General features: G+C 49.0%; 3 protein-coding genes across 3 annotated transcripts in view; 1 reads left to right on the top strand and 2 right to left on the bottom strand.

Annotated features, from left to right (window-relative positions):
- LOC135805528 (mucin-2-like) overlaps positions 1 to 2593 on the bottom strand; it is a 38943-nt gene extending 36350 nt beyond the window's left edge. The window contains exons 1-4 of the mRNA XM_065319577.1: positions 2108 to 2593; positions 1824 to 1878; positions 1152 to 1271; positions 900 to 947 (exon numbers count right to left, since the gene is read on the bottom strand). Coding sequence (XP_065175649.1) covers positions 900 to 947; positions 1152 to 1271; positions 1824 to 1878; positions 2108 to 2593 — 709 coding nt within the window. The remainder of the gene's footprint in view (positions 1 to 899; positions 948 to 1151; positions 1272 to 1823; positions 1879 to 2107) is intronic.
- Positions 2594 to 5140: 2547 nt separating this feature from the next.
- LOC135805518 (uncharacterized) lies at positions 5141 to 6310 on the top strand. The gene has a single exon (XM_065319565.1). It carries the CDS (start codon positions 5141 to 5143, stop codon positions 6308 to 6310), a length of 1170 nt encoding a protein of 389 aa, XP_065175637.1.
- An 8701-nt stretch (positions 6311 to 15011) lies between these two features.
- The window catches only part of LOC135807036 (sushi, von Willebrand factor type A, EGF and pentraxin domain-containing protein 1-like), a 108901-nt gene continuing 100446 nt past the window's right edge, over positions 15012 to 23466 (bottom strand). The window contains exons 7-9 of the mRNA XM_065321127.1: positions 19758 to 19949; positions 15940 to 16140; positions 15012 to 15295 (exon numbers count right to left, since the gene is read on the bottom strand). Coding sequence (XP_065177199.1) covers positions 15012 to 15295; positions 15940 to 16140; positions 19758 to 19949 — 677 coding nt within the window. The remainder of the gene's footprint in view (positions 15296 to 15939; positions 16141 to 19757; positions 19950 to 23466) is intronic.

Raw genomic sequence — 23466 nt, 5'->3', positions numbered from 1 at the left:
ATGGCTGAAGAAGTTGGCACTCCACGTCCTCTCCATCACATTCCACCTGTACTTTCAGATATACAGTATACACTGCTGCACACAGTTTTCCTCAACATACTTGACGTCGCACTCATATTCCCCACACCAAAGCCCATCTGCACACAGTTTTCTCCGCTCGCCAGAGAGTACTGCTTTCGCTGCCTACTGCTCGTGCTAGCGATGTTCCGCATAAGGTTACTCAAATTATCGACTTGAGCAAGTTGAAGCAGCAGAGTCCATCGATTGTTTTTGCACTTGCAACCAATACTGGCATTGTCCCGGATATGTGCAGCGATGTCCGTTCTGGCCAAATCATCGGCCGACTCACCTCCCAAGTCAGTGTCGATGCCAATCGCTTGCCAGGTTGTCATCAGAGTAGAATTCCTCGTCACTGCAGATCGTGGGACTACCAGCATCAATTATTTTACAGTCGATGAAAGTGTCACCCTCAAATGACTCGTCGCTGTAGCCATCATCGTCTTCCTTCTGTTTCCGACCCGAATCCTCAAAATATTTTATCCTGCGCATGGAGTGCGAGGATGTCGTCTTCTTCCGCTCCGCAGTACATTACTACTACTAGGCTCTTCCGTCGATACATCGATGACGATCAGTTTTAGGCGACTCAGCGCAACATGGAATACAAACTCAAACAAATAAACTTACTTGCAACAAAGAAATGCATCCGGAACAGTCCAGTCGACCGAGGAGAACAACAACAGCGACTCGTGTTGCACTGCACTTCGTATTTTTTGCCGCGGAATTCAAATCACGATTTTCTCGACTTTTTCCAAAAAAGCTGTGGTCATGTTTTAGCGCGCTCGGGCTCATATGATAGTAGCTACAGCAGCAAGATGAACTTTGCTTCGCAGATGGCTTACCTCCAACTGCTCCTTCACTTTCGGAGCCGGACTGGTGATCAGGACCACCTGCACAACAATAAACAGCAAAAGGATAGGATGTGGGCTGTAGAGAAACATGTTCAAATAGGCCACATGCAACAGATTGGACATTACTTTCACTCAAGGTATTCTGTTATTCATATCCATTCCTTGGCAATTTCTCCTTGTTTCTCCACTGCACATTAGTGTAAAATGCTGTTCAACTCCACCACACGCTTCATTGTGACTCACCTAGATCGCAACCAGCCGCTGATTGGTCAAATTGGCACATTGGGACGCATGTGTAGGCACCACTTTTGTTCACGCACACTGTGTCACTGGGACATGGCGTAGACATGCATTCATTGATAGCTGCACCAGAGAACACAAAGCACCCAGATTCAGTCATTTGACGAAGGTGAAATAGAGGATTCTCTCTCTCTCTCTCCCTCACCATCACAACACAGACACACACACACACACACACACACACACAGACACACACACCCACAGCGGCACACGCATACACCACAACAAACACACACACACACACACACACTGGCATACACACACATACACTACTACCGCCCCTCCCGCCCCTCCCGCCCCTCCCGCCGCTGCGGCTGCGGCTGCTGCTGCTGCTGCTGCTGCTACTGCTACTGCTACTGCTACTGCTACTACTACTGGTGACAAGCCTCTTTTACGGGCAAAATAGCGGAAACGTGAAATCGTAAATCATTGAAGATCAATTCAATTAAAAAAACAAACAACTCCTTTAAATAACGTCAAATCAATTAGTAAATCCAATGTCAAATCCAATGTCAAATCCAATGTCAAAAGAAGAAAACTTTAAACTCAAAGTGAAAATTAAAGTAACAGGTCCCGTCATGTATGCAAGTCTAAGCCAATGTCAATATAAATTACCTGTCATGAATGTTATGAATGGATGTGCATGCATTGTGGAGAACTGTCCGTACACCTATCCAATTCAACAAATAGACAGACAAATGACAACAGAGTGAAGTACCTACATTGTACATACATCCTACACCGTACCATCGGTAGTGAGTCCATCCGGTGCCAAGTCGGCGTCTCAGCAGCCCCCTTGCCATGGCAACAGCTCATCGGCCACCCATCTGCCGGCACTCCACCAGGCACCCGCGGAAACAGGTGACGGCCCACCGAAGTAAGCAAAATGAAATGCGTACCCGCAACCGGTTGATGAGGATGGAGTACGGGATATCGGTGTGACACCTGGACAGGTATGTCGCCAGCGTCGATAGAAATTTCGCGCACTCCGGTGCCGCCAGGCCCTGCGTCGTAAACACAAGCGGCGTAAATGACGCACGCTCGATGTTGACGATCCGTGGCCCATACTCGGCCTTCTTACGCCGCTCGTGAGACCCGAGCTGGCCAAGGACTTCTGAACGAGACAGCACAGACGCCTCAGGGTGGGTTACCCTAACATCAAAATAGGCGTCCTGCTGCCTTGTCCAGAAGCCCCTGGCTCGGATGTCCGCTCGGGCCTCGTCCTGGCGATTCAGCTGGCGTCCGGGTAGATCCTCCCCATGCATGGCCGCCAGCCTAGGCTCCTGTTCAACGTCCTGGGCGACATCAACCAACACCTCCGCGAGCAGATCACGGATATTGTCGTGCCGCGCACCAGGATAGCCGCCGGTCGGGCATACAAACATGTGATCCCGCACGGCAGGCTGACCACACACAAAGGTTGTCGCGGTGTCCCTGAGATCCGAAGACGGTGCTCGTTGTGAAGCCGGAAGTCGAGGTGGAGGCCCGGGATCTTTTCCGGGATACCGGCGTCTCTATTCGGACGGACGGCGCTCGTTGCCTGGGTGGTGCCTTTGGCACAGTCGAGTTCCGTCGTGAGTTTCTGGATCAACGGGTTCAGGGACTTACAGCCCAGATGAATCGCTGTGGAGAGTACGCCACTACCCAGCCTCATGCCAGCTACGCCGTTGCCGTAAGATCCCTGGTGCCAAGGTGGAAATTCATATCACGGGCCATGGAGTGCGGTCCGGGGGTGTTGGCACCCATTGACAGCAGTGTGACTGACAAGTTGTTACCTGCTGTCACCGGCCATCACTTCTCGGACGACTCCCCGCTGCGGCGTTTGCTGTCTCTGCCCTGTCGATGTGGTGGAATTGGGTTGCCAATTGCCTCGGTTGTTGCAGAGCATGGGCACCAGCGTGCCCTGCGTGCGACTGAGCCCATGCGGGATCTACTCCATCGCTCTCGCACTGAGCCTCAGAATATTGGAGCATCTCGAGATCCTCGGCCTGGGGATGACCATCCCATCCTCGCTGCCCTTGCCCTCGCACGGACTCGTGCTGTTGCCATGCGGCGGGAGAGGGACCGCCAAGCATCGGATCTGGCTGCTGCCGTTTCTCGTGAGCTATCACCCCCGCAAAAAATGTAAAAACGTATGCGAGAGGTGGAAAAAAATAAAAATGACCGAAAAATAAAAAAGTTTATTAGACCTTTGTTCACACTAAAATCCACCAATACACCATGCAAAAATAGCATCCATAGTTAGCAACTAGTATGTGGGAGGAGCTTCTGTCACAATCTGTGCATGTGCAGCTAGATTGCGCACAAAAAATGCCATAATGCATCATGTGTCGCGCAGGCCAGGCCACATTATGTACATGTGCATGAGTGTGCTGGTCCCCACATGCACAGTCAGTGCAGCACAGTTTTTTTTCTTTTTTTCTTCCAGACTCCTGAATCGTATGCGCGCGGGTGACGAGAAACATAGAAATAAAACGTGTGGCCTTACAAGAGAGATTGGAAGCTTTGTCACAACTCTGAGTTTCACTCATTACTACGATCGTCAGGCAACTGATGGCTCCAAAACGGGCAGCCTGAACATAAGGGGGAGTAAGGTGGGAAATTCTGAGGGGTATCATAGGCGACGTGTATCATAGCGCAAGAGTCAGGTGCAGGCGTGAAGTTGCCAAGTCTTCAGACTTGGGGCTATGCAGCAGCAGTTTCAGCGTAAATGATATAGAATAGAGCTGGGGACTTTTAAAAGTGCCAAAATCCACACATGCTCACACCATTACACACTCACACTCTGTCCCTTTTCTCACATACACGCACGCACGCACACACACGCACACACACACACACATCCACACACACACACACACACACACACACACACACATCCACACAGGCACACACACACACACACTCATTCTCTAAATCTCTCTCACACACACACATACACACACTCATTCTCTCTCTCTCTCTCTCTCTCTCTCTCACACACACACACGCACACACACACACAAGCACTCTCTTTCTCACGCATGCACACAAACACACACACTCACACATGCACGCGCACACTTACTCACACACACACACACACACACACACACACACACACACACACACACAAACACACACACACAAATTGGCAGCGGGACTACCCGCTAGATTCACGTGACCTTGCGGACAAAGTTACGGAAGTAGAACTTGTTTTCATGACGACACTTGGACACAAGTATTTCTGCATCATTATTTTATCTCTTTTCAAACAATCCACAAGCCAAGAAGAGATGCGTAGACGGAAGAACCGTACTCTTGGTGATACTGATATGCCAGTTCAAGAACATCTCGTCAAACATACATATCGATACATGTCTGGTGCACTCTCACTAACAAGCAGGCATCGCAGGGTACATTCGCACCAGCAATCACAAGAAGTTGTAGTGAGTGAATATTTCTATAAAGTTAATAAGTAGAAGGAAAATACGTAATGGACAAAATTAATGAAGGTGTGGAGGATCGCCCAAAAACACCGACAAGGAGACAGTAAACAGTACACAGTACTCGTATGCATGTACTTATAAATGTTCGGTTAATGTAGGAGTTAACCGTTGTTAACAGTCACGTACCATTGCTTCGCTGTTGGCCTTTATAACGGGTTGCATAACCCTCCTTACGTGTGTGCACGATCTTGCTCTCTCTACATACTGCTGTGTATCATAGACATCACATGCCCACACTCTGCGCATGCGCAGATTTCCTGTGCGCACAACAGAGCTTGCTGTCTTTCCAGTTTCCTTGCCTGCAGTCAGCTTTCAAATTCCAATGGAAAACTTCGTGTGATCCATGACCTGTCGTCTCCCGATGGCAGCAGTGTCAACGATGCTATACCACGCGGGCAGTTCAGCCTGCATTACGACTCCGTGGACACCGCAATTGCCGCCATTATGCGCCTCGGCAAGGGCTCCCTCTTGACAAAGGTAGATATCCGTAATGCATTTCGCCTGTGTCCCGTCGCCCCCTCGGACTGGCATCTTCTCGGGATCCGTTGGAACGGCATGTACTATTACGAGAAGGTCCTTCCATTTGGTCTCCGCTCCTCACCATTCATCTTCAACCAGCTGGCAACGGCTATCAACTGGGTCCTTGTCTATGTCGGCTCCTTGCCCGACGTAATGCACTACCTCGATGACTTCCTCGACATCTGCCCACCAAGCTCCTCCCTGGCGGCCAAGCACAAGGCCATCATCTTGGACTTGTTCCAGTTCTTGAACATACCTGTCGCCACAGAGAAAGTTGAGGGCCCTTCCACTGTCCTCACCTTCCTCGGTTTGGAACTGGACACCGATCGCTTGGAAGTGCGTCTGCCTCAGTCCAAGCTTCTGGCCCTACGTCGTTTAGTCTCTACCACCCTCGACAAGGGTTGCGTTCTCAAACGCGAACTCGCCTCACTCCTGGGCCACCTCTCGTTCGCTTCCAGAGCAATTCCTGCCGCCCGTACATTCTTACGCCGCCTGTATGACCTCGACAAGGCCACATCTGAGATGTCATCTCACCGAATGCTGCACCTCTCAGCCTCAGCCAAGGGCGACCTGAGCTGGTGGCACCAGACTCTGTCAACATGGAACGGAAAGTCATTTTTCCTGCTGGAGAAGTGGATGCCCAGCGCTGACCTCCAGTTGCAAACCGACGCAAGTGGCACCATTGGATTTGGAGCCTTCTTCAATGGTCGCTGGTTCAGAGGTGACTGGTCTCCGCAGCAACTGGAACTAAGCATTACCTACAAGGAGCTCTTCGCCATTGTCGCGGCCTGCACCACATGGGGGATCGAGTGGCTGCGGCTGCGTGTGGAGTTTCAGTGCGACAACCAAGCTGTCGTGGAGTGCCTGAAGACGGGCACGAGCCGGTCTCCTGCAGTCATGGCACTCATCCGCACCCTGTACTCAATCTGTGCGAAGCACAATTTCCTGATCCGAGCATCGCACCTGCCAGGAATTTCCAATACCATCGCTGATGCCCTGTCCCGGAACAAGATGGATGCCTTCAGGACCTTTGCTCCTACAGTTGCGGAGTGGCCTGACACCGTGCGCAAGCTCACGTTAACGCCGAGACCATAGGTCGGTGTTGTGGGCTTGGCTCACCAGCACAGGCTTGCTTTGCAGCCCCTACTCTCCCTGCTGTTTTGTCATTGTATACTCTGTTGTCTTCTCCCCTTCTGACGAGTAGGTTGTGTAATTAGTAGAAAAACAACAAAAAAAAACAAAAAAAACACCATGGTCCAGCCGATCACCGAGTAAGTGCAAAGACATTCACTTAGGATGCAGATAGCGTTCTCTGTCGATCCTACGCCACAATATCAGTCTGTCTTTATGCCTCTAGAACAACGCTCTTGTGCAATACATACTTACCATCTATATTGGTTATCACCCGCTATCTCCTCTGGCCCTAATGGGAATGTCGGCATGGGCACCCCTCCGTAACTGGCCTCTCGCGCACTACTATTAAACTCGCATGGGTCATAAACCGCTCCTGCTCAACGCAGCCCGACCCACAAACTCGCATGGGTCACAAACCGCTTCTGCTCAGCGCAGGCCGACCCACTTGGTCATATACAGCTCCTGCCTTCGGTAGGCCGACCACACGATTCGTTAACGCGCACTCAATTGAGGCCAGCTACTCTGCCCGACATTCCCATTCTTCCAAACTCACTCTCTTGTCTTTTGGTGTGTCGCGTCCTGCACGCGTGTGTGTCTACTCTATACTCTAGCATGGGGAGTAGAATGTTAATACACGTTATAGCAGCACAACGAGAAAGACCATGTACATGTACCATAATGTTACATCAATAAATTGAGCCAGAATATTGAAATACAGTTTCCTGCAGTCAAAAAAGACATTCACACTTCTCTGGTCTAGTTCGCCATTCTTATCGCTAACATGACTTGATTTAATTTCTTACGATGGTTCTTGAGAATGGATCAATGATGTCTTGAATAGATGTTTTCCCTGAACGACTTCAACTGAGAGGCAGTTTCAGTTTCAACAAGCTGGACATTGTTTTTCTGTGTAGTCTTCCACAAGAAAGACAGAGCTACACACACGAAGGTGCTTGATGTACTCAGTACCTTCTTGGAGATGAACATATTTTCTTTTCCATCTTCATTATATTTTCGTTTCTGCATCGTCGACGATGTCCACTTCTGACTCCGTAATCTTGTCACCCATCCTCTCCAAAAACACAAAGCGAGTGCTGTTTGTATGCTGGATCAGTTGAAATCAGTCTCCGTTCTAGCAAGATCGGCATGCAAAAAATTACTTGACTGAAAATATTCCGAAATAGCTTTTCTGAACGACGAAGTTTGTTCTTCAAATATGATGAATAGCACAATCTACTAGCCAGAACGTCCTCTCAAAAGAGATTCTATCTGAAGCCTGCAAGATTTTCGACCACCCTTCGTTTTGGAGAGGAGTCCATACACACCAGACTCGAGCTACAAGTAAACTACGCGGAGATCGAGAGTAACTCAGTTGATCGAAATCACTTCTGAAACCTGTGAAGGAAAAAAGTACGAGTCGTAGATCTACGAGTACCGGTACCGGTATGCTGATCGCGTGAATGCCTACAGTTGAGTCGTAATATTTTGACGTGGACCCTGTGACTGTTCACAGAGAAAGTCGCGGCTGTTTGTGGCTGGTCATCGGGATTCAAACTGGTGTGTGACTTTATGACTGCTCTTCGGGGATTTGTGACTGTTTGATTGGTCACGGGGATCGTGATCGGTCATCGAGACGTGACTGCTCACTGAGTCCTACATATATGCTCTCAACTGGTTATGCATCTCTATATATCTAGCATTTGGCGGCTCTATTCAGAGTCATTGGCGGCTCCATGCGGAGGCATTGGCGGCTCCATGCGGAGTAATTGGCAGCTCCATGCGGAGTAATTCGGCGGCTCCATGCGGAGTCATTCGGTGGCTCCATGCGGAGTCATTCGCCGGCTCCATGCGGAGTCATTTGCCGGCTCCATGCGGAGTCATTCGCCAGCTCCATTTGGAGTCATTCGCTGGCTCCATGCGGAGTCATTTGCCGGCTCCATGCGGAGTCATTCGCCTGCTCCATGCGGAGTCATTTGCCGGCTCCATGCGGAGTCATTTGCCGGCTCCATGCGGAGTTATTTGCCGGCTCCATGCGGAGTCATTTGCCGGCTCCATGCGGAGTCATTCGCCTGCTCCAAGCGGAGTCATTTGCTGGCTCAGCTGCGAGCCATCTAGCGGCTCCAAGCAGAGCCATTATACCAGTTGCTCGAATCGGCACTCCCAGCTTAATGCAAAACTCGGTTGCTCTGTTGTGAGGTGGGGGATGCTAAATATTATTAACATGGCTCGGCACTCTAGCGCCAGAGTGCTCAAACTACGAAAAGCAGCGAGCGATGTATAACGCTGCAGCACGAAAGCAGCTTAACAAGAGTGCTCAAAAAGACGAATTGCAGAAGCGCACTACCAAAATAATGCCAAAATAATACTTTGAAGCACAAAATTAGACTCGGATGGAGAGCCGAGGATAAATTTAGAGGAAGAAAAAGGACCAAGGAATTACAAGTTACGATATTATGTCCACCAACACCACCAGTTACTTAATAGTAAGCTCATGCGTTAACACTGCACGGCACTGACCAACAGTACTGACGTTCTACAACTAACTGCCACTCAGCTTGAGCACGTCTTGGATGCATGGGCATTCCAACAGCCTTCCAACTTGGAAGGTGATTGTCAAGTAGCTGCGCTCACCTTCCCCTCTTAGGTCCTACCTGACCATGAATATTCCAAGTTGGAAGGCCATTGGTTTGCGCACCGGAGATGTGTTAGAGCTAGGTCTCAGGTCCTTGACTGTCTCAGTAGCCTGTCGGTTTTGTGCCCTGTTATTGCACTTTCTGAATGCTCATTATCTTGTTATAGTCGTGGATAGTTGGTTCATAGCTCGTTCCCATGTGTTCTCTACTTCCTCTCTTTATTTGGAAAAATATTTTCCATTGCTATCAGGGTCGCCCTCATTTTCTCCGTGCTGCGCTGATGAGACCATAAAGGACGAAACAGTTCTGTCCGCAGATTGAATAATACATTTTTTAAATTTTTAAAGGCTTGGGAGAACTTCAAATTTCATTATTATCTTAGATGTGTGGACAAGTCAGCATGACGTGTAAAACCCAAGATGTATGAACGAGCAAAACAGCAACCAGAGACGAGATAAATTCATTTGTGTGAAAAACGACCCTTGGTCAGGCATGAGAAACATGTTTTTATTGGCGGGTTGTCATTACTCCTTTGGCTGGCGTTTGCAGTCATATTTGTGTGGGGGTGGTTGACGTTTTTGGTGCTACTCGGAACAGCTTTCGGGAGCCCCCCCCCCCCCCCTCACGCAGTAGTTTTACCCTTCTACCTTCCTCACCAAGCTGCTTTTCCTTGCTGAAACTAAGAATGTCCCTGGACCAGAACCTTGATCTTGCCCTGATTGGGTACCAGGAACTAATCGCCATCGCTGAACGCAAGTCCCTGGACTCCCTTTGAGCCTCGCCCAGCCAGAGCTAGTGCAGGCACTGCGGAAGCACGGCGTTGGAGTGAAGCCCGTCACTGACACCGGTACGTCGTGGATTAATGACTCTAAGCTAGATCGCCTTGCTAACACTATCCAGGCCTTGGCGGGGGAGATTGCCTCCATGAGGGAGGACAGGGATAGCATAATTTTGTCCTTGAAGCTGGAAATTTCGGAGCTGACGGGGGAAGTGCAACAGCTTCACCAGCAGCATTACAATGGTTCATCCAAACCCGTACACTGCGACACTCCAGACATGCAATCCCGTTGTACTCGTACAGTGACTACGAACAGCACACAGCCAGAAGAGGATGCACGCACTCTACACAGCAGTTCAACTAGCACTAGTAGCAGGGCCACCGTACCTAACACCAACCACATGGAACGCTTGAACATACCTGTAAACACTGGTAGAAATGCAACAGCTGGGGGCGCACTTACAACAGCAGGCGCCGGTGGTGCACCAGTACAGCCCACATGTACTAAGGGTGCTGCTGGGAGCACAGAAGGCGATCCCCATCAGAACAACTGGCAAGAACAGCGGCGAAGGAGCAATAAATCAGCGACCCACAGCGATCCCATTGCCCGGGCAACAAAATTCAAAGTTGTGTCTGTCTACAGAAAAATGGCCACAGAAAACCCCAACCCCAACACACTCACTGGCACACATCTTCCCAAGCGATGTGCCTTCTTTGTCGGGAATGTTAGCCCTGGAAGGCACAGTCCATTGTAACCTGGTGCGCTGATAGGGGCGTTGATGTATACGCATGCACAATTGCCGAAACCCAATACTTTGGCACCTGCTATGCACGCGTTTCTGTGGCGGAAGAGTTTGAGCAAACGCTGCTTGAAAAGGAATTCTGGCCCGACACCATTGTGCACACCGTCCGCAAATGGCGCTATGCCGACTCCGCTAGTAATTGATGGATTCTCGGTCACACCTAAACCCTCATGCTACACCCTTCATTCCACAATTGTCTGCAAGATCTGTCCCGATTATCCCACGTCGTCATAAGCCAGAAATCCTCACAATCAGCTGCAGATCCATAAGTAATAAACTGGCCGAACTGCACTTTAATATCTCCCAACTGAATCCCAGTATTGTCTGTCTAACGCAGACGTGGCTAGCGCCAGATCAACCGTTCTCGGTGCCAGGCTATACTTGCTTCCGCCGGGATAGACCTGTAGACGAAAATCGTCATGCAACTGACGCAACCCGAGGCTATGGTGGGGTTGCTTTACTGATACATAAGGATTCTTTCAAAGTGATCAAACCTAGACCGGATCTGTCTAAAGGTCGGTGTGAAATGGTGTGGGTAGAGCTGCAAACTGGAACGTGGAACCAGTCTATTCTGGCTTGCTGTATTTATCGGCCTCCTTCCGGTAGTGCAACTGAATCTTATCTACACTTTTGTGACATGTTAGAAGATGCTCTGGATTCTGCTGAATTTCCATCAACCACAGTTTTCATCACAGGAGACTTCAATACTCACAATCCTGGCTGGTGTCCCTCAGACCCCACTCTCCACTTGGTACTGAACTAGATCTCCTTTTTCGCAGGTATGGCCTCCAGCAGGTGGTTGATTTCCCCACACACACAGCCCCTTCCGGCAAATCTTCCTGTCTTGACTTGCGTGTAACAAATAGTCCCAATCTCGTCCCTGGATATCGGCACCGATGCCCCGCACGGTGCCTCGGATCACCTGCAGGTGCTTTTTCGTCTTGATCCTCTTCTGTGCTCTGATTCAATGAAAACTGTGACTTCGTCAGTTTCTCCTTGAAGTTGTGTTTTGCTTCCGGAATGTCTCTCAGGATACCTGGACATTGCTGAACCATGAACTGATGCAACGGGACTGGCGCGTGCTGTTGTCCAGTACTGACCCTGATATAGCACTACAGCATTTTCATGGGGAGGTAAACGATGTGTTTACTAAGTATCTTACAACGACTCGCATGCATGGTGAATTATCCTCCGGAGCCCGGAGACGGTCGAAGTTTCCTCCATGGGCCAGCGAGGATCTGATTAAAGCCGTCAAGTGTAAACACGAGCTATACAGTGTGTTTAAAAAGTGCCCAACGGAAATGAACAATATAGCTTTTAAAGCTCAGCGGAATCTAGTTAGCTCTCTATCCAGGTCTGCACATCGGTCATATGTCCGTTTCGTGCAGTCGTCTTTGACCGATTCAACACGTCCTTTTTGTTTCAGTTTGTACGTAGTCAGCGTGCCAATGGAAAAAGCGCTGATATACCGGATCTTAAGCCCCCTTCCGGCTCTCTAGCCACTGACCCCGTCTCAAAGGCTGCGGCATTGAACGAGCAGTTTGCATTGGTTGCTGTTGTTGACGATCCCTCTTGGCCCTGTCCTGCTCTACCGCAGCATCCGGCTGTCACAGCACCATTAACGCACGTGTACACTACCACGTCTACAGTACGTAAGTACATACGAAAATCTAAGCCAAAAATCGCCCGGAATGGATCGCTTGTCCAATGATATCCTCAAGGCTCTATGCCCATCAATTGCATTTCCCTCTGTCTCCTATTTAATCTTTCGTCTTCTACTGGAAAGTTTCCCTCCGCTTGGAAGCATGCCATAATCATTCCCATTTTTAAGAATAAAGGCTTCCCGTCTGACCCTGTTAATTATCGCCCGATTTCACTTCTAAGTTGCATATCCAAGGTCTGTGAGCGAATTTTCTTTGAAACACTTTACATCCATGTTCAGCCTGCGCTCAGTCCTAATCAGTCTGGTTTCTGTAGAGGAGCGAATAATGTATGACAAGTGATATGCACATGTAGATCCATATCTCCATCAATCACAGTCCGGATTCCATCGAGGTGATTCAACAGCCTGGCAGATACTTCGAGTTGTTCAATCCCCTTTTGTGAAAACATAAGGAGCCGTGGAGAGGCCAAACGGTAACACGCAAAATACATAGGTTGTGATAGTTCCCTCCGCATTAAACCACTTAAACCCCAAGTACTTTTGATGCTCCTGTGCAATTTCAATGTGGTGGTACCCGCTTTTCAGGTCAAAAGTAATCACGTAGTCGCCCTTTTCGTAGACTCTTGCGACTGTTTTCAGGTCTTCCATTTTGAATTTAAATTTCGCCAGATAAGTATTGACGTACCTCAAATCCAAAATGAGTGTTAACTTTTTTCCATTATTACCACGCCTAAAGGGCTGCAAATCACTGCCTCCTCACTCTTGACCTCCTTTATGCACCCTCTTTCCATCAAGTCTCTAATTGAATCTGTGACAAAATCAAATTGGCACTGAGCGCTACTGTGATTTTTTACAGTTTTCGGCCTTGGTAGCTGCACGAACGGGAGTAGGTACCCTTCACAAATGATCCTTAGCACAAATTCGGATGCCCCCATAGTTTCCCAAAATGGCTTGCACCTAGCTAAACTGCCCACCGCCACCCCTTGCCCCTCTAGTTCCCCTTGATCGTCAGATTCACACATGCCCGCCACGCACCCCTCGTCAACAACATTCAGCACCGAATACACTTCATCATCTATTACATCAGGGGGAGTCCGTCCGCACAGCCCTCAGAGCTATTTCTGAGCGGCTGGCTTCTGGCAGAAATTGATGAAGTGGCCTGGCTCGCCGCAACGGAAGCAGACTTTGGGGCCAGGCTGGATGGGGTTTCTCCCCGGTTGCGTCCTTGGTGCCTCGCTGGGCCCAGAAGGTGACTGCTGTTGTGGTGGCTGCTCAGCCCCTCGTGCGGCTGCTTTAGGGGTGACCACCCCGCCCCTGCCGAACCTGGATGGGATGCCCCCGCCCCCCCCCCCCCCCCCCCCCGAAAGGGCCGCTGCATGGCCACGGACTGCACGGCCGCATTCAGTCTCTTGCTCTTTTCGGCGGAGGTCACAATGCTGAGGATTCCCCCTCCCTCCACAAATTTGTTCGCCACCTCTACCCCATGGGTATCGGCGACGGCGAGCCACTCTTGCCTGTCTTCTAGAATGTCCTCACCTTTCTTTAGGTTTTTCGTTGCGCTCCTCAGCCGGTCGGACTTCAGTGCCCTCCGCACTTTCTCCAGGCGCTCCTGGAGCCGGGCGTTTACTGCGTGCTGGTGCTCATACGCCACGTTCCTCCATTTACTGGGGCCCGTTGACGTAGCACTCGAGCGATGGCGATGACGGCGAGCCTTCTTGCCGGAACTTTTTGATTTTTTGAATTTTTTGGACCTGGATCTCCGGCTCCTGGGGCTGGGTGACCGCGATGCACTGCTGGCACTCGACGATGATCTAGATGATGACGACGACGGCGACGACGACGACGATGACGGAGAACGTCTCCGTCTGCGACCTCTGCCGCGTGGGGATTCCGGGGCCCTGGCCCTTTCGAGCTCGATTTGGGCCTCGAGCAGCCTGATGCGAGTTGCCTGCTCCTCCAGGCGTGCCGCCGCCGCATGGACTTCGATCGCGTTCTGCTGCGCGTCAGCCTGAAGTCGTGCGGGTTCTGCGCTTGCAGCACGACGGGTCCTTTTACGGAGAGGCATGTTCCTAAAAGGATCCTGAAAGTACGTTGAAAAACGTGATCAGAAATACACTACACTTGCAAAGCAAGAAGAAAAAGAATGCCGCAGCCGGAGCGCATGCTCCTAATATCTCGCATTTGCGAGCAGCAAATGTTACGTCATGCAAAAGAAAGACAAAAAAGAACTACATTTCTCGTTTCTGTCCTACGTTAGCCAACGAGAAATGAGGCATCTCTCTCGTTTCCTTGCCTTGATAGTGTGCTTGTGCTTAACTGTTGCTGACGGCCGAATTCATGGTTGCCTGTGGAGCACATTACATCACTTTACAGTCTCCTATAATACGCATCCTGTCCGACGGTAAAAGAGGCTGCGGATTTAGTTTTTCTGCACGTTATCAGCAACTTGACTAGGGACCATTAGCAAGCCATATATGCGCTCTATCTTCATAAAACTATTTCACACCTTCATATGATTTCAGCTGCGAGTTTTAGTTGTTCATTGTTGTATGTGGACGAGAGTTTGATCAATTATTCTAGCTGTTGTGATATTTCCTACGGTTCCATCGTTGTCTGAAGAATCATCAGTGCGTTCTACTCCGGAGTGGAGTAAAACGAACGGTGATTTGATTGTGTTTGCGGAAACCCGGTGGTGATGAAAGTGCGTTGACCTGGGTTTAGAGAAAAGTAACAGTTATACCCGGTGGTAAGTCGACTTACCACTTTTAGGTCAGTTTTAGGCGGGTCATGAAAAGGTCGACTTATAACTGCTAAAATACGGTAACTGAAAATGGAGGGGAGAGAGAGGGAGTGCCTCAGTTATGAACCTACATTGACATGTTGGTGGGCTGCCTTGCCAGTCGCCGGCAGTTGAGCATGTCAGTGTTGTAGAGAATATCGACTGGTCTGTCTGACCACCCACGTAGTAGCCATTAAAGCATTGATAAACAGCTGCTCCAGGATAGGCTTGTCCTCCGGCTTGGGCGAGGCTAAATGCCTTTGCCGCAGGTGGAGTTTTGCATTGTATTCCTGTAAAGCATATCCCAAACCAGATATCAGACAAGAAAAAGAGCTCCATTCCACACAACCTCATACACACAACAGTCCAAATTATTGCAGTTACAGAATATCCTATTGCTCCCCCCCCCCCCCCCCCCAATGCACACACACACACACACACACACACACACACACACACACACACAATCATACATGCCATAGTGAACGCAAGCTGTTCCAGCGCACTCAAACTTCCACAAGCCAGACATCTCTGGTCAAAATCAAGTAGCCATTCGACAGGTAGCCATCGGCAGTACATGTACAGTCTCCTGAATCTGGTATTGGAGCAATAATTTAGCATTATGAACATCAAGATTATATGCCATGACGCAACTACTTGACTATACAAGCACGCATGTCATTTTACAAATTTGCCAAAAATATGCTTCGACTTTGGTAAGCTGAACCCCGTCCTACTATAACTTTTCAGACAAGGATGACTAGACAGATGATGTCTAGCTAACTTTACCGGCAATGGACACATGCGCAACCATTCTAGCATCTATGTATGAAGATGTGTGGACTGGTCTTCATCTGACAAAGGTCTTGTTATAAGCATATTTGGTAGTGCACATAGCTCTGACATGCAATATGCTACTTGAGACATGTCTTACCAACACAAGTTGGAATAGCAGTGGACCAGGTTCCATCCACCTGGCATTTCGAAACGCGACTTGTTACTTTCTCGCTAGGTTGACCTCCGATGTAGAATCCGGCACTGCAGTTATAGACTATGCTCTTCGGGTAAACAAGACTGAATGCTGTGATGCTCCCATTAAGCAAGGTTATTACCCGGTTTGGACAAGAGACAGGAGCTGCAGGGATAACAGGCAGAAGCACAACCATTTATTCAAATATTGAAGGATGTAAGACTGCATAGAGTGGTCGGGGACTGGGCCAGCCTCTCCGTATGCCTAGGATGTGACCAACAGTTAATGCAAGTACAATCCTACAGCAAAGTATGTGACCTAAATAATGGTAAGGGTGGGATGGCGGGAAAAGTTTCAGAAGCCAACCACTTCTGCTGAGCAAGAAGCGCCAGAAAACAACAACTAAACAGTTTGAGCTCTCCAAACTGGTGTGATTTACAGTGTATGTTCGATCGTTGAGGTGTAAGTGAGACCCAGAGCCTGGCTGGGACAGGTGCACAGTCCTGTGTACCTGAAGGAGTGCTGGACACCTGGAACCAGTTGCCTCGCCAACACCTCCTGGATCAGCCCGACCAGAAGAGATTGCAGTCCTTCAAGTGCAGCGTCCACCGATTCCTGCGCTCGAGCCACTGGGACTGGGCGACCGACCGGCTGTAGGGACTCTGCGTGGTGGTTTTCTGGACGTTACTGTGAGAGAGTGAGTCTGTGCACAAAATATTATGTATTATTACGCGTCTGCGTGAGTGTGCACGTGTGTGTCTGTCTGTGTGCGTGTGTGTGTGTGTGTGTGTATGTGTGTGGTGTGTGTGTGGTGTGTGTGTGTGTGTGTGTGTGTGTGTGTGTGTGTGTGTGTGTGTGTGTATGTGTGTGTGCGGTGTGTGGTGTGTGGTGTGTGTATGTGTGTGTGTGTGTGTGTGTGCGTGTGTGCGTGTGTGCGTGCATGCGAGCATGTGTGTGTGTGTGGGGGGGGGGGTGGGACGAGAACGGAAATGTCTGTAATTCACCGGCGGATCAGGGCCCCACATGGCACCGCCACTTCTCCAAGGTTTACAATGTTCCAACCTCGTATGAACCTGCAACTGTTGCCACCATTGAGCAACAGGAAGTGTGTGAAGACCTCGCCGATCCACCTACTCTGGAAGAGCTTAGGCAAGCTGTGCGCCGACTACGGAACGGAAAAGCAGCAGGAGGCTCTGGAATCTTACCGGAACTGCTGAAGGCTGGTGGGGATGGCCTCATGATGGCACTACTAGACCTTGTCCAGACAGTGTGGAATGCAGAGCAGGTGCCCCAGGAGTGGGTGGACTGCCAGCTTGTCCCGATACCAAAAAAAGGAAATCTATCCAGCTGTGACAATTGGAGGGGCATCGCTCTTCTGGAGGTGGTAGGAAAGGCTGTTGCTGGCCTCGTCCAGACAAGATTGCAGCGGCTCGCGGAAGACATCCTGCCAGACACGCAGTGTGGATTCCGCAAAGGCAGATCTTGTGCGGACATGATCTTCGCGGTGAGACAAATATCTGAGAAACGATATGAACATCGCTGCTCTGGTTTCATGGTTTTTGTTGATCTACGGAAGGCCTATGATTCCGTCACCCGTAAGTGCATGTGGGAAATTCTCCGGAAGGCGGGCGTACCTGACAAGCTGGTTACCATTATCAGCTCATTTCATACCTCTATGTCTGCAAACCTGTCGATCCCGGGCATCGAGGCCGAGCCTATTGAGGTGCAAAATGGCCTTCGACAAGGTTGTTGTATGGCCCCAGTATTGTTCAATATATTCATGTTGGCAGTATTCCAGCTGTGGCAGCGTGAGGTTGCGGACATACCTGAGATTGGACTTCCCGTCTCCTCTAACTCTGGACCGTCTCTCCTTTTCAAACGCCAGAAGACTGACACAATCAACATCCATCGTGACTGTCAATTCGCAGACGATTCGGCACTTATTGTTACAACTCACCATGGTGCCACACTTGCGCTCAGCCGGTTCATGGACGTCGCAACTCGCTTCCGCCGAGGCCGGCTTGCGGTCCTCGGAAACGGTGGCGAGACTCTGTCAGAGCTGACCTCTCCGCAGTGAACATCGACCACACGGAATGGTACGACCTCGCCCAGGAGCGTGGGAAATGGCGCAGTGCGTATTCCGCTCAACCAGTACCGCGATCGGCTCAGCGTGACACTTCTGTGCTCTGCGATGTTTGCCAGCGTACTTTCGCCCACCAGAAATACAAGAATCGCCACAGGTGCCTGGCCGAGAGGAGGAAGCCCATATCTGAGCAGTCCGGCAGCCGACTATGTAATGCGTGCGGGAGATGGTTCTTGAGTGCTGGCGGGCTAGCTTCGCATAAGTGTCTCTCCAACTCGGCTGCTGAAGTGGCGTCGGTCTCGGCTGTGGCATCGGCAGACTCGGTCCGGAAACAGCGGGTTGCCCTGCCCTGCTGCAGAGCGCATTGTCTCGGCTGCGGTCGCTGCTGCAAGTCATCCCGTGGTTTTGACCTGCATAGCTGTGCTAATTTCCTGTCCAGGAAGTAGGGCGGCGTTTCTGGATCCAATGCTGAACTCAGTGCTGTCGACCCCTGCACAGGGGACACGTGACCATTTGATGGCAGTGTTACCAAGGACCAATTGGTGGGTGGGTGGGTGCACATGGTTGGTATGTGGTGTTTATGTGAGCGTATGATAATAATCTCTTCAATAATATTAATATCTTTATTTCAAGATTACCCAACGCCGGCGAACGCCTATCAGGTTGATCTCCTATTTGAACATGCGCATATGGGTGTGTATGATGTGCCCTAGCTCACTTATAATTATTATTATGTTATACACGTAGATCATGTCCATAATGCCTTTCCTCTGCGCAGGTCGACCGCACTATTGTTTTTAAGATTAACATAATTATTACTTCTGCATATGCATTACATACTATGATCATGCAGGCTCCATCCCTTATCTCCTAAGCTACCACCCCCCCCCCCCCCAGTGCGTCTGCCCAGTGTTGACTCCGAGACCCACGGTCGGACGAGCTGCCCAGGCCTCACCACCACTGCCGCTTCCGTGCTGCCTTCTCGATACATACGTATGTACACTGTATATCATGTGCACATTCACATGTCTGAAGGTTTGTGGTTTTTCAATAAAAAATAAATAAATAAAAAACCCTCAGTTATACCTGCATCATGCTGCACTGAGCAGTGTAAATGTGACCCAGAGCTGGGACAGGCGCACAGCCCTGTGTATCTTATACTTGCATGCTGCACGCGGAACGCAGACAGGCGCATCAAGTGGCATATTGGGTGCCCCAATCAGTGCAGCGTGCGTAGATGTGCACCAGCAGTGCATGCGATGTACACATATATGGATGCCCAAAGACAAAATGACATGGCAAAATAATTATAAGGAACATGAGGAAAAGAAGCAGTGAGAGTCTGTGCATGTGATACGTGCCAACAAGGGCTAACTGCATTAACCCCGAAGTAAAGTATGTTTCAGCACTCTTTGAAGGTGGTAGAGACAGTTGATATCCTGATAACGGTACCGTCGCACACCAAAGGATGGGTAGGCTATGATTCCATGAAGCTTAGCATACCGATTTATAAACTTCGCGACTCAACTGCACATAGACAATAGCACCTGAAATATAAGAACGGCTTAGACTAATCCTGCTGGCTTTTCACTGACACTCGGCAGTGCAGCACAGTATGAAAACGGCTCTTGGGAGATTTCTTAACTTCATACAACAATAGTTAGAGTGCAATGTTCAATAATGTTAGAATGGTACTCACGCAAACAGGATGGCGCATCACCATACCAGCTTTTATTTGGCAGGCAGGTGAGTTTAATCTTGACAGCTGGTGCAATATGATCTACATAGGTACCTCCAATACACGTGTAAGTGGCAGATCCTGGGTAAGTTCGTGTTATCATAGCCCGTACACTGTTTGCTTTCGCAGCTGGTGGTATATTGCATCTAACCGCTACAGCAAATAAATCAGTATAGGAATATTGGAAAGGTCTCTTTGTTTTAAACACACCATGAAAATGTGATGTTTCCTTACTTTAGACTCGGATGCAGAGCCAAGGATTAATATTATTTATAGGAAGAAATGATGAAGGAACTACAAGTTATGGTATAATGCCCACTAACAACACCAGTTACGTGACAATCTGCTTATGGGATAACATTGCAGGACACTGACCAACAGTACTGACATTCTACAACTAACTGGCTATCAGCTTTAGCACGTCTTCGATGCGCATTTTAACAGCCTTCGAAACTATAGTAATAGCTTAGGAGAGGAAGTGTGCGCAACTAGTACAAACACAAGGTGACAGTCTCAGCAGTGAAGGACGTTGACGGATATGCATATATGTTAAAGACAATACCGGCAAGACCATTGGATAATACTGTCAAACCACAATACAAGTACACATAGCAACATACCACACAACTTACTTGTGTGGCTCAAAGGATCCGAAGATCAATAGGAGGGGAAGCTAAGCGAACGTGAATCGTGCTGAACAGAACGCCTCAGTAATACATTTTTGTACTTCAACTATGACAATTTAGATCGACTTATAAGCAGCAGCAACAAGCAGCAGTTTCACACGACGATAATTTCGCCATATAGGTAAGGACGGCTCATCAGGTGTGCATAGTGAGACTCGGATGGAGAGCCAAGGATTAATTCATAGGAAAAATGGTCAAGGAACTACAAGTCATGCAATAATGTCCATAAGCCCACATACCACAATCATACACATGCCCATGCTAGACCGCTATGAAGTACACCAACACACAGAGCACACCGAGTTTGAAGTTATATGGGTACTGACTGCGAATGAGACAGTGTGGCTCAACCTAGAGCACGAGAGAGTGCGTGTCTGAACATCAGAGATGGTGGCTCATGTTGTAAAATTCGGGGTGAAGTTGGCACTGAGATCCCGAGTTCGAGTACTCTGATTTTCTCCGATCGAGTATTCGAGTATTCGAGTATTCTTGATATCCTAAAAATCGCACACCAACCGCCTCAAAAATCACATGATACAACCCTGATTGAACCGATAGGTAGTTCTTTTCTCGGGTGTATTGGTTGGTGGGTCATTTGGGCTCTCTCTACTCGTGTACAAATGTTCACCACACAGTCTGCACATCAATATCTGCTGACTGCTGCTCTGAAACTGCAGATTTCTGTGGTAAATGTATGTACCATGTATGAGCGAGTACTCGTCTTTGTGGTACACTCTCACAACACCAACACACAGAAGTCTCTGCTGAGAGCACGGTGGCTCGGCAATGGCCTTTATTTAGAATTTTTTTCTTTCTTTTTTTTCTTTTTTTTTTCTTTCTTTTTTTTCTTTTTTTTTTCTTTCCTATAATTATTTGTACATTTACAAAAATATATCAACGATCGATACAGCAGTCAATCAAAAGTGCTGATAATTACACAGCACACAACACGCCAACAACGGCATAACAATAGGGAAATGTAAAAGCGCACACCTCAGAAACGCAAGAGAACACCCTTGCACATCATCTTCACACCGGCACACCACACAGGTCATCATCCAGCTTCAGTTAACACAATGCCTTGATGACCCCTGAAAATCCCAACCCTTCAATTCAATCTTGCAATTCAATCTTGCATTCTGCCCCATGCCAATTCATCCCCTGTCAATAACCCTCTGAAGCTGAATGTAACCATACAACAGCCCACGACGCGCACACCACTCCTAATGTTTTTCTAAAAGACCAACAAAGAAAAACACCGCAGTCGTAACTGCCCTAGGCAAAACCACACACATCAACACAATGTCTATAAACACCCTTCAGTCCGGGGTGGGAGGGCGGGAACAAACTAAACGGAAGAAAGGCCACTGCGAAGTGACGGAAATGCGGTCAAGGACCGCATCTTGTCGGTACCACATTCTGTGGAATGAAATCCAAAATCGGAGCGATTTTGCAGCGTCTTAGTGCAAATTGTGAAAAGAATTCGGGTGGACACACCCATTAACTGCAGGAAGCCTCAGCCCTTCTTCAAACTTAGCGCAAATTGTTTCGAGTTATCCACAAAGACACAAGCTTTCCAACTCTCTTCGGCCGTTGGAAAGCGTACCTGATTTATTCCGAGTACGATTATATTTGAAAAATCCAAACGAGGATTCGAATATTCGGTATAATTGTTTCACCCCTATTACAGTAAAATGATGTTTTGTTTTCCTGTGTGATGGCATTCCCCAAACTGTCTCGTCTAGTCACGTGCATGTGTGATATGAGCATGGGCGATTTTGTAGTCGAGAGTCCTTTTGTCAGTCTTTCTTGTTCGTCTCGTGCAGAGCAGTTTGCTTTTCCGTCTTGTCAATATAAATAATGTAACAAATAAGTCTTGTCCTTTGTGTCCTGCGTTCCGGGAACGGAATGGCTGTGATTCCGTAACAACGTGGTGCCGAAACCCGGGACGCAGAGGATGAGTTAGTTTGTCTTGAGTCTGCTCGTCATCGTCGTCGTCAACAACAAAGTAACTTTGAAGTCAAAAGTAAGCGTGGGAGCGGAGGAGATGAGGAGCTGGTGGGAGCGCAAGATGATGGAGAGGAGGCGGAGGAGGTGATGGACTGAAACTGAAACTGTGGACTGGAGCCTGGGACGGCAGGTACCGCGATGGAGCGTGTGGCAGTGGCTCGCCAGAGGCCAGTGGACGAGTCGTCCTTTGTTGTTCGTCTTGTTGTCTTGCTCGCTGCACCGTTCTCTCTCTCTGCTCAGTTCGCTGCTTGTTCAGTTGTTGCTGTGTTGTTGAGTGTGGTTGTCGTCGTTCTGTTGCTCTTCTCGTCGTTCTGTTGCTCTTCTCGTCGTTCTGTTGCTCTTCTCGTCGTTCTGTTGCTCTTCTCGTCGTTCTGTTGCTCTTCTCGTCGTTCTGTTGCTCTTCTCGTCGTTCTGTTGCTCTTCTCGTCGTTCTGTTGCTCTTCTCGTCGTTCTGTTGTTCTGCATTGTTTTGGGTTTTTAATTTATTTTACGCTGCTGCGCGCATCGTATTATTTGAGAGCTTCGGCTTTTGTGTTTCGGTTGGCCTTGTGTGCCTGAGCGTCGGCTCTTGTGGTTTTTGTTTGGCCCTGTGGTGTGGCCTGGTTCTAGAGCGACTTCGTCGGCTCTGGTGGTTTTTGTTTGGGCCTGTGTCGTGGCCTGGTTTGTAGAGCATCGGCTCTAGGTTTTTGTTTGGCCCTGTGTCGTGGCCTGTGATTAGAGCATCGGCTTTAGGTTTTCGGATGGCCCTGTGTCGTCGCCCGGATTTTATTTTAAAGTGTCGGCTCTAGGTTTTTGTTTGGCCCTGTGTCGTGGCCCGTTTTTCTTTAGAGCGTCGGCTCTGGTTTCTGTTGGCTTGGTGTTAGCTTGTTGTGCTACAATGTAAGCTTGTTTTGGTTTTTCTCTGTTGCTGTGGTTTATTTTGCTGTTGTGCATGTGGAACGCCGTGTCGGTTTATTATTTTGTGGAATGTCATC

The sequence above is a fragment of the Sycon ciliatum genome, chromosome 1, assembly GCF_964019385.1.
Source record: "Sycon ciliatum chromosome 1, ocSycCili1.1, whole genome shotgun sequence".
Classification (NCBI taxonomy): domain Eukaryota; kingdom Metazoa; phylum Porifera; class Calcarea; order Leucosolenida; family Sycettidae; genus Sycon; species Sycon ciliatum.
Note: the sequence above shows the minus strand (reverse complement) of the source record. Positions and strands in the feature narration are given on the sequence as shown.

What these genes read in the sequence shown, in the direction of transcription:
- LOC135805518 (XM_065319565.1), top strand. Translation starts at nt 5,141, where the DNA reads ATGCGCCTCGGCAAGGGCTCCCTCTTGACAAAGGTAGATATCCGTAAT.